We start from the raw sequence: 11,349 nt of genomic DNA on the forward strand, positions 1-11,349 counted from the left end.
GGCGCCGGGGTGGTGGAGCAGCGTGGGAAGGCGCCGGGGTGGTGGAGCAGCGTGGGAAGGAGCCCGGGTGGTGGAGCGTGGGAAGGAGCCCGGGTGGTGGAGCGTTGGATAGTGCATGGAGGCTGCCGCCACCAGCTGCTCGGAAGGCATCTTTCCAGGTTTAAGAACGTGTTCTTCTTTGAACACATTTAGGAGTCCATGTTGCAGAAGTAAAAGCAATCATATAAGCATTTATATACACAGATGTATTTCAGTATTGTTGGAGAGACAAGCATAAATAAATAAAAGTCCGATTTCCATGTCCGTAACAGGGAAGTGGTTCCATGCATGGGCCCGGGGAGCGCAAGCTCCCAGGCTGCCGGCCTCCCAGCTCCCTGCAGCTGGGCAGGAGGACACAAGAGGGCGCCACAGCCCCAGGCGGCCGCTGCTGGGTGGATCCCATTGGCCAGTGGCACCCACGGGCTGGGCTGGGCTGGGCTGGGCTGGGTGGGCCTGGGGAATCATGGCCACTGGCTTTGCAGCCTGGTCCTGGCGTGTGCCCCCCTGCCCTGCACGTGCTTTTGCGGATCCGTCACTGTGAGGTCACACCCCGAGTACATTCGATGGGGTGGGGGCCTTGAGACTGCAGCTGATGAAAGGGCGACAGAGCTAAAGCCTGCGGCTGGGTAAAGCCTGGGGCGTCACCTGCTTTGTAAAAAGCAGTGCACTTCTCTTCATGTCGCTCTGAAACTAGCCATGACCTGAGCCCATATTTTGGGCTTCAGATCAATTGCATGTTTGACACTCAACAGATAAACCCTGGCGCAAAGCCCATTGCACGCCACCAAAGCGGCAGCCTGTTGTAGACTTCGCCTGTGTGTTCATGTTTATATTTGGTTCTTTGCTTGCTCACTCAAGATCTGGATGTTCGAAGAAGTCTTCCTTCTCTATATTTTAGAGTGGGAGTAAAGTGCGGATGGGTGGGCTTCCCTCCAAATACATACTTTTAATGTCTTTTAAAATAAAATTAAATGTCTGATTTTAAAAGATAAAAAACACCCACTGAAAAGATAAAAACACCCACTGGATTTAGCATTTATTTGTTTGTTTATTTTTGAGACAGGCTGGAGTGCAGTGGCGCAATCTTGGCTCACTGCAACCTCTGCCTCCCAGGTTCAAGCGATTTTCCTGTCTCAACCTCCTGAGTAGCTAGGACTACAGGCGTACCCCACCACACCTGGCTAATTTTTTGTGTTTTTAGTAGAGACGGGAGTTTCACCATGTTGGCCAGGCTGATTTTGAACTCCTGACCTCAAGCAGTCCGCCCGCCCCAGCCTCCCAAAGTGCTGGCATTACAGGCGTGAGCCACTGTGCCCGGCCAGGATTTAGCATTTGTTCTTTTCTTTCTGTTGGAAGAATTTTTGGGAGAATCTTGATCACCTGAAAGTGTCCCAGCTCTCAGTCAGCCAAGAGTTTCCTCTGCTGTGTCTGCAGCCTGTGCCTTGCTTTATGGTGGGGTGGGAGGGATAGGAAAAGGTTGGTGGGTGGTCCCTGGTCCTCCCTGCCTCCTGTCTTTCCACCCTTTCTGGTTGCCAAACACTTTTTAAGTATCAGGCATGTACTAGGGTTAAGCTAACGGCCAGACAAGGGCCCAGGCCTGGAAATTCATTTAGAGGAGAGAAGACAGAACAGTTCCAGACATCATCTCGGTAAATGCTAAACGGATCCTACAAGTCTCCACATTGCAGTAGCCCCTGGTTGGAAGTTCTTCTCTCCCACCCTGTTGCCAGGGTTCCCTCCTACCTGTTTTTGTCATCCTACAGTTTCTGACAGTCCCAGGGAACACGACAGACACACACATGCACACTGCACACTGCAGGCCCAAAGCTCCCTGAGGTCCAGAGGGGTCGGCGTGGCTCTCAGGTGTGTTCACTGGAGGCAGCAGCGAGCAGCATTGGTCACACCGCCCTTGGGGTCCTGACCTCCTCCTGCCTAGGGTGCACATCACAGCGAGTGTCGGGTCCCCCCAGGCCTCCCAGGCTCTGGCACTGAAGCTGGAGAAACAGATCTGGGGCCCCTGTGGAGAGGGGCCATCTCAGGACGCCTGTAGGAAGCCAACCACTGCAGCAAACCTGGCGTGGGGGGCATAAGGGCATGCAGGGCAGCCTTCTGAGCAACCCCAGGTTCCCCTCACTCTGCATCTTTGCCTCCTACCCCAGCCTGTGCTGTCAGGGAGGCCCCAAAAAGGTGTCCAAACCGAGATCCCAGCAGCACATGAGAGCTAGCCAAGACCTGGGGGGATGACCGCATTGCACAGAGACCATCTACCCCGGGGTGACCTCGGACCCACCTCCTCATGGATGAGGAGCAAGTCTAACACAGCTGGCAGGTTAGCTTTGTGGGAAAACAGCATTTACTGGGATTCCAGAAATGATCTCGTTGCGTTTTCCTAGGTGGCATCAAAGATTCCCTCTGCCACAGATCTGATAGATAACAGGAAAGTGCCACTGAATCCACTTAGAAAAATGAAACCAAGCAAAGAGAAATCACCACAAGCAAATCAAGAAATGAGGTTGGTAACTGTGACTGGGGCTTAGTCCTTCCAGGGCTCAGCCAGCCACCCACGGGCAGGTGCTATTGTTTATTTCATGAGCATGCACTGAGGAGCCCTGAACCTCCAGCCTGTGGTGGTCTCCAGGCTGCAGCGGGCTCCAGGCTGTGGTGGGCTCCAGGCTGTGGTGGGCTCCAGGCTGCGGCGGGCTCCAGGCTGTGGTGGGCTCCAGGCTGTGGCGGGCTCCAGGGAGAGCCAGGTAAGCCTGGAAGATGCGGTCCTTGCCCTCAGGGAACTGCCGTCGCCCAGCCATGGTTCCTGTAGGTCACCAGGATACAGAGTGCTGCCGGGCCCTCTGTAGTGGGTGCTGCTGTGGGCACTGAGGGGAGACACAATCTGAGACTTGCCTGCTGCAGTCCCTGCCATGCCCTCCCCACCCCACCCCCTCTGCCTCTCTCGGTCTTCTCATGCTGAGTTCTGATCTCACTCCTTCCCACCCCAGCTTCCTTAGACCTGACCCTCAGGGCCGCTCAGCCCTTCCCCTCATGGGGTGTTGGGTGAGGCGGCAAGGCCAGGCGTTGACCCAGGTGAAGGGGACTCAGGCAAGGTAGCCACCATGCGGTGGAGGAAACAGCCAGAATCGAGAAGCTGTGTTAGGAAGCACTTGAGACATTTTGATTTTGAGTCCCTGGCCAGGGGGTGGCCAGGCTGCTGGGCAGGTTGTCATCCCCGGGAGAGGCAGGCAACCACGGCCCCATCAGGCATCGTTGGTGGGCCACATAGGGGCCTGGAGTTCAGGAGAGCAGGGAGGGATATTTGGGAAGCCTGGTGCTCACCTGGGACCAACATGAGGGGAAGGGTAGGGGCTCAGAGACTTGCGCTTGGCAGCGGGGAATAGGGATGGATGGAGCAAATGGGGCTGAGGAGCACTGGGTGGCCCGACAAGTTCGCGGGGCAGGACACGGTCCACAGCGACTGCTGGACAGAGCAGAGTCGGCACAAGGCAAGGACAGAAGCTGGAGGCTGGTCCCTGGGTGGGTCCCTGTCTGGGCCTTGAGGGGAGGGGAGGGGCTTCGCTGGGAGGGTGACAGCAGCTGCTCAGGGTTCCCAGGGGCTCACCCCTCTCACCTCACAGCAGCTCGGGGATCCGGGGCTCACCCCTCTCACCTCACAGCAGCATTCCTTTCATTTTCCGCGGTCACAGCTTCTATAGCTGGGTTAGTGGCTGCATCTTGGGGATGATCACTGGGCTCCCTAGTTGTCTCCCCATCCTCTGAGCCGTGTATAAGGACCAAGCTGACACGGGACCTCAGTGTGGACACACCTTCTTGTCCAGGCATTTCCTGCTGCCTCTTCAGCTGGGCCCCTCCCTCGCACCTCCCAGGCGTGCTGGGAAGCCGAGGGTGGCCTCAGGGAGACCACTGGAGACCCTGGGGCATGAGCACTGCTCTCCGGTGTCCCCATACTTTCCTGGCCGCTCTCTTCTGACCTGCAAGGCTCACTGTGGCTCTCACTGAAGGCGCCTCACTGGACTCAGAGGCCAGAGCAGAAGAGACCGTGGGGCCTGAGCTTGGAAGGACCCGGGCCTGGCCCCTGGCCCTGCTGCTGCTCAGCCTCCGTCTGCCAGGGGGCTCCCTACTCAGTTTACCATACCCTGGATCCCGGCTGTGGTGTAACAAACCTGGAGGAAGGGCAAGGTGGGATGAGAAGTGGGTGACAAAGGGCATGTTCTGTTCCTGCAGAATTTGTTCCTCATGGAGACTGAGAGTATTTGGGGAAAATCTGGATGACCAACTAGGTTGGATTAACTCCCCAACCTTGTGAAAATGGCTTAGACTAAAACCATTTCGTCTCAAACATTTGAATGTTCTCTTACATCCTCCAAAGAGTAAAAGCCCACAGCAGACCACAGTGGCCCACTAACCCCCCATCACCCTGGGGCCCAGTAAGAGCTGGGGTCTGACGCACTGACACAGAGCATGCCCTGACCTGGGGGCTCTGTTCTGTAGGACTCCAGAGGGCGTCATGCTGTCTTGTCCATAGTTATTCTGAAAAGCAAGCAAAACCAGCACAAGCCCTGCTGCTGGGAGTAAGAGGGTCTTCGAGGGGGCCGAGTGAGAGTGTGTGCCATTGTATTCACAGCAGTACGTGCACCCACACCCGCACCCACACCCACACCCACACCACACCCATGCTTACATCCATGCCCACACCCTGGGGCCCCACACTCATGCAGACTGGAGTGGACTTCGCCACCCCACAGCTCACCTGCAGCAGATCCCTGGCTCTTTCTACCACCCTGAGTTATTATCTTTAAAATTAAAGGAACCCCAAACCCCTGAGCCCCAATAGTAACAGAGAAAATATGTTTAAAATCATAATTGAATACACTTTTCTGTTCATCTATTTAAAGATTTAGGAAAACCGTGTATTCCATGTGGGAACAAAAACCTGCTTTTCCCTTCATGTGGTGCAGTGTGCAGTATCCTAAATGTGTCATATCTTAAATCAATGTGAGGTTTTTAAATAAGAATAGTGTGTGTTCTGGCAGCTTCTGAACTACTGAAGAAGGGATGGGAGAGGCAGCCCAGGCCCCAGGCGTGAGTCTGGAGGAGAGTGCCTGCCGCGGAGGCCCAGGGTAGCTCCACAGTAACTGGCCCTGCTGTGTGGGAGCTTCAGGACCACTGTTTGGTCTGGGAAGAAAGGAACACGCTTTCTCCCTGGTTATGGTGGGAGTTGCTAGGATGAGAGTAAATGTGTCAAGTCATTTCCCTCATTGCCCTTTGTTTCTCAGTACCCTCCAGGAGGGAGATTTAGAAGAGAAGATAAAACAGCACATCCACCAAATGCCTGAGCGAAGATTCCATGGCCCAGCGCCACTGGAGGAGATGAGGAAGGCTGCTGAGGCTCTGGAAATTGTAAGGATTTCCTGGTTCTGTTTAAAAATTGTGGGGTGTTTTTTGTTTTGTTTTGTTTTGTTTGTTTTTTATTTTTTTGAGACGGAGTCTTGTTCTGTCACCCAGGCTGGAGTGCGGTGGCACAATCTCAGCTCACTGCAGCCTCCACCTCCCAGGACCGAGAGATTCTCCTGCCTCAGCCTCCTGAGTAGCTGGGATTACAAGTGTACGTACGTCACCACACCCGGCTAATTTTTGTATTTTTAATAGAGAGGGGGTTTTGCTATGGTGGCCAGCCTTGTCTCGAACTCCTGGCCTCAAGTGATCCACCTGCCTTGGCCTCCCAAAGTGCTGGGCCACTGCGCCCAGCCTAAAACATTGTTTTGTTAAAAATGAAGGGAACTCATTGTGCCTCTTCGGAGCATGCACTCTCTAAAACCGTGGGACTGTGTGGAATGTGTCTTATCAGGGTGTGAAAATTCCCAGAATTGCAGTGGGTCACGTGAGAAGGAAAACATTTCAGCTGAGGGGCTGAGCTCTCAAATGTGCCAGGCCACATGGCAGACGGACCTTGGCATCTCAGCACTGGGCATCTGATGACAGGAGTGGCGGCCTGCTGACAGGGACCGGGAACCCGTCCTCTGCACATGTCTGTGGGGTCCTTGCTGGAGGCTTTGCACCCAGCTGAACCAGGCTCTGGGCCCAGGGCTGAGCCATGAGGGGCGCCACTGCGGAGAGGGGCCTGGCTGAGGCCACCTGGAGCATGGCTGACACGCTCAGTGTCTATGTCGGGAGGCCGATATTCATGGGGATCCAAGGCCTCCTGACCAGGAGCCTGCTGACCAGAACTGCTCACAGAAGCGTCTCCTCTATGTTTAGAATGTTAACCATCCTCTCAGCCACTGCCAATGGTGTTGACTCACTCAGCATACGCTGAGGCCCACCTCCTGGTACTTGGAGTGTCCTGGGCCGTGGGAGAGACACAGGAATGAAGGAAAGTGCTTTGTTGCCCGAATTGCTGCATGGCCAGCCCATCCAGCTGTAGAAGGACACAGCTGCCCTCCCTAGCAGTGAACCTGGATACCTGTGTCCCCACCCTTCTTACAGCCATGAGAACGCTGGCCTGTCTTCTCAGGCTACCCAAGCCCCCTGGCTGGTGGCGTCTTCCAGGTCAGTGTGCCATGCCCGAACACAGGTCAGGCTGGTGCGGCCTGCATCTAGGCTGCCCCCAGAGCAAGCAGCACTGTCATGGGGGAGGAAGCAGCCCCGGCCTTCCTGTCCCCACACCCCATCTGCAGGCTCCATTCCCACCATTTCCACTGTTTCCCTCTCTCCTAGAGCCGGAGATGGGAGAAACGAGGCGTGAGGGCAGGAAGTGGAGCCACTTCATGGAGACCCCACCCAGCCTGACTCGGACCCCAATTCTGAGACTCTTCCTCTCAGCCCAGGGAGTTTGTATCTGCCTTTAGATAAACTCTTCTTCTCTCTGAATCTGTCGTTTATGAGTATGACCTTGTCCTTGGACACCCAAACCTTGCCTCTTAGGGCTTCAAAACATCTGTGTCTCAACACATCACTTCACGTTATGGACACAAAAGTCGATTTGGTATTATGAACAACTCTGGCCACAGATTTGATACATTTAGTGAAATAGATGAATCCCTTGAAAGATAACATCTGCCAAAACTTACAGAAGAAATAAACAACTTGAATATGCTTGTATCATTTACAGGAATTTAATCAATAATTAATTACCGTCCAAAACAGAAATCACAGGCCCAGATGGGTTCACTGGTGAATTCTACCAAGCATTTAAGGTTTAAGGAAGAAACTATACCAATTCTGTATAATCTCTTCCAGAAGATAGAAACAGAGAGAAAACAGTTTAACTCATCCTCTAAGGCCAGCATTACTCTAATACCAAAACCATACAAAGATATTACAAGAAAGGAAAACTACAGACCAGTATCGCTCATGAACATAGATGCAAAAATTATCAACATTCAGAAATCAAATCCAGCAATGTATAAAAGCAATCACACACCCTAGTTCAACATTCAAAAATCAGTTAATGCAATTCATCACATCAGTAAGCTAAACAAGAAAAACCAGGTGGTTTTATCAATAGATACAGAAAAAGCATCTGACAAAATATGACACCTGTCATGATGAAAACTCCCAGCAAACTGGGATAAGCTGGGAACTTCCTCAGCTTGTTAAAGGACATCCAGAAAAGACTCACAGCTAACGTTATTCTTAATGGCAAGAAACTAGACGCTTTTCCACTAAGATCAGGAGCAAGGCAAAGGTATTCCCTCTCACTGCTGCTTTTCAGTCTCACGCTGGGACTCTTAGCTAGTTCAAGAAGACAAGGCTGGGCGCGGTGGCTCACGCCTGTAATCCCAGCTCTTTGGGAGGCCAAGACGGGCAGATCACGAGGTCAGGAGATCGAGATCATCCTGGCTAACACGGTGAAACCCCGTCTCTACTAAAAATACAAAAAACTAGCCGGGCGAGGTGGCGGGCGCCTGTAGTCCCAGCTACCCGAGAGGCTGAGGCAGGAGAATAGTGGGAACCTGGGAGGCGGAGCTTGCAGTGAGCCGAGATCCAGCCACTGCACTCCAGTCCGGGCAACAGAGTGAGACTCCGTCTCAAAAAAAAAGACAAGAGAAGGAAATGAAAGGTATACAGACTGGGAAACAAGAAATAAAACTGTCTTTGTTCTCAGATGACATGGTTATATATGGAGGAAATCCCAAAGAATTGACAAAAATTTCCTGGAACTAATAAGTGATTATAGAAGAGGTTACAGGATACAAGGTTAATATACATAAGTCAGTCACCTTCCTATGAACCAGCAATTAACAAGTGGAATTTAAGATTAAAAACATAACATTTAAATTAGCACCAAAAAAAGGGTACTAAGTAAAAAATCTAACAAAATGTATACAAAATCTATATGAGGAAAACGACAAAACGTTAATGAAGTAAGTAACTAAATCAATGGACAGATAGTCCATGTTCATGGACAGGAAGACTCAGTACTGTTGGCAGTCAGTTCTTCCCAACTTTAGGTTTCACATGCATTCCCAGTCATCATCTCAGCAAATTGTTTTGTGGATACTGCCAAACTGTTTCTAAAGCATAGATGGAGAGGATGAGACATAGAATATCCAACACAGTACTGATGGAAAAGCAAGTCAGAGGACTGACACCCCCCAACTTGAAGACTCTAGAGCTACAATAGCAGTGTGATATTGTCCAAAGAATAGACAAATAGAATAGAGAGCCCCAAAATAGACCCACACAAATATAGTTAACTGATTTGACAGGAACAAAAGCAACTCAGTGGAGAAAGCATAGTCTTCAACAGATGGTACTGGAACAACTGCCAAAAACAAAAAAGAATCTAGACATAGACCTCACACCCTTCACAAAAATTAATTCAAAATGGATCATAGACCTAAACGTAAAATGTGTTACTGTCCAACTTTTACAAGATAACATAGGAGAAAACCTAAGTGACCTTGGGTATGGTGATGATGTTTAAAGACAACACCAAAACAAGATCCGTGACAGAAATAATTGATACACCGGGCTTCATTAAAATCAAAAACCTCTGTTCTATGTAAGACACTGCCAAGAGGATAAGACAGGCCACAGACTGGGAGACAATAACACCTGATAGAGGACTGTTATCTAAAATATACCAAGAACTCTGAAAATCTCAACAAAAAGGAGCAAACAAGCCAATTAAAAAATGGGCCAAGAATCTGCAGACACCTCATCAAAGAAGATGCGTGGATGGCAGATCGGCATGTGAAAAGAAGCTTCACATTGTGTGTCATCAGAAATGCAAGTTAAGACAAGGAGATTCACCACACAAAAAATCCAGAACACTCACCACCAAATGCTGGTGAGGATGTGGAGCAACAGGAACGCTCATTAATTGCTGGGAATATAAAATGGTACATCCACTTTGGAAGGCAGTTTAACAGTTTCTTACAAAATAAATCACACTCTCATCTTACAACCCAGTAGTCACACTCCTTGGTGTTTACCCAAAGGAGATGAAAAGTTGCGTCTACACCAAAACCTGCACATAGAGATAGCAGCTTTTTTCATAATTGCCAAAACTTGGAAGCACCCAAGATGTCCTTCAGCAGGTGACTGGATAAACCGGAACATCCAGACAGTGGAACACGGCTGAGCCCTGGCAGGAAACGAGCCATCAGCAATGAGAAGACGCAGGGGAGCCGACACGCCGGCGCGAGACGGCCGTGCACAGACGGAGATGGTGAAGGGGTCGTGGTGACCGGGTGGGGGTAGCAGGATATTGAGGGGTGAATCAGAACACAAAGGGTTTCAGGGCGGTAAAACTACTCTGCGTGATGCTGTCTTGTTGGATCCGTGTGGTGACGCGTCTGTCTGAGCCCCACGGACCGTGCCACCCCACACGTGAGCCCGCATGTCGACTGTGGACTCTGGGTGGTGGAAGCTACGTCCGTGTGTGTGCATCAGGTGTGCCACTCCGGTGTGGGAGGAAGGCTGCTCTAAAAAAATCAAGTCCTGGTTTTTTAAAGTCTGCTTGGAAATCTGAAACCTGAGAGCTGGCTCTCGTGTCCCCCACGGCTCTCCTGTGCTCCCCCGCCCTGGTTACACGCAGAGAAGGGGGGGCCGTGAGACAAAAGAGAATGACCCAGAAGGACACTGTGGCAGTTGATCTCAAATGCCTACCCCGGGCCACGCCTGTCTCCTCATTGACTTTCATGCCACCTTAGGAGGAAGGCACTGCCACCCATTTCACGGGTCAGAAAACAAGACTCCCAGAAGTGCCGTAACTGGCCCCACGGTGACACTGTGAACGGCGGCGCTTTCCATTCAACCTGGGCATGTCTGAATGCAAAGCCAAGGTCCAAATGCTGCACTGTCTTCTTGGGGACATGAATTGCCACAAATTCACCTTGTGCTTTAATACCTGTCTCGTGTTTTTCTGTGACTAAAAAAAATTCACGTGAAGTTCTTGATGAAGGGTTCAGGTCACCAGCACTGGCTCCTGTCGTGTGCCAACTCCAAGTTACTGCCAAGATGCAGGGAGGGATGTGCTGTGTCACCCTGCCCAGGAGACAGGGACATGAACACCCGCTAACTTTCCATGACAGGCTCCTGCAGCGCTTGAGCCCAGGGGATGCCCGTGGGGTCGTTCCCTTCATTTCAGTCCTGGCTGGGAGAGCCAGAGGAAGGGGTTTTAAAACTCCCAAGAATGAGTTGGGAAGCAGCTGATCCTGCCCTGGAGGAGGTGAACTGTGTGGAGACAGGTGGTGTTGGCCGTCCACAAGCTCCAGCCACCCTTCTCCTCTGTCCCACTGCCTCTCACAGAGGACCAGGTGGGTGGGCGGGGCAGGGGAGAAGGGACCCTCTGAGACAGTCCAGAACAGTGTGGCAGGCATCCGTGCCACCTGATGGCCTCATTTTTAGGAAACAGTCTTCATTATAGTTTTTTCTGAAATTTGCCTTCTGAGCACCTGGACCTCCTCTAGGCTCAGTCCATTTCAAATGACCCTCCCTTTTTCTGCTGTCTACACAGGCCCACTAGCAAAAAAGAAAGGGCTGTGTTCTTTAGACTCAGTAGGGAAGCTATTTGTATAATCCTTGTCTGGCCCTCCCTGCAGGGGAAGCCTCGGGCTTCGCCAGAAGAGTGTGTCTTTCCTTAGAGCCGGGCCCCAGGCAGGGCCTGAGCAAACCCTGCAGCAGCGTTAGAGACCGGCCCTGGCTCCGCGGCTGTGCGGCCCGCCTGTGTGGAGGCTCCGTGGCCCGTATGGAGGCACCAGCCTGTGTGGAGGCTCCGTGGCCCGTACGGAGGCGCCAGCCTGTGTGGAGGCTCCGTGGCCCGTACGGAGGCGCCAGCCTGTGTGGAGGCTC

At 52.0% G+C, this 11,349-nt stretch overlaps 1 protein-coding gene across 2 annotated transcripts in view; it reads left to right on the forward strand.

Annotated features, from left to right (window-relative positions):
- Positions 1-11,349, forward strand: part of LRRC27 (leucine rich repeat containing 27) — a 45,930-nt gene that overhangs the window by 29,745 nt on the left and 4,836 nt on the right. The window contains exons 8-10 of one of the 2 annotated variants that reach the window (XM_011941967.1): positions 2,433-2,551; positions 5,325-5,448; positions 6,766-6,920. In XM_011941967.1, the coding sequence (XP_011797357.1) occupies positions 2,433-2,551; positions 5,325-5,448; positions 6,766-6,837 (315 nt within the window). In that variant the 3' untranslated portion in view covers positions 6,838-6,920. Of the gene's footprint in view, positions 1-2,432; positions 2,552-5,324; positions 5,449-6,765; positions 6,921-11,349 lie in introns of those variants that run through there. The other variant, XM_011941965.1, reaches the window with a different exon arrangement.

Source organism: Colobus angolensis, unplaced genomic scaffold (genome assembly GCF_000951035.1).
Source record: "Colobus angolensis palliatus isolate OR3802 unplaced genomic scaffold, Cang.pa_1.0 Scaffold204, whole genome shotgun sequence".
Classification (NCBI taxonomy): domain Eukaryota; kingdom Metazoa; phylum Chordata; class Mammalia; order Primates; family Cercopithecidae; genus Colobus; species Colobus angolensis.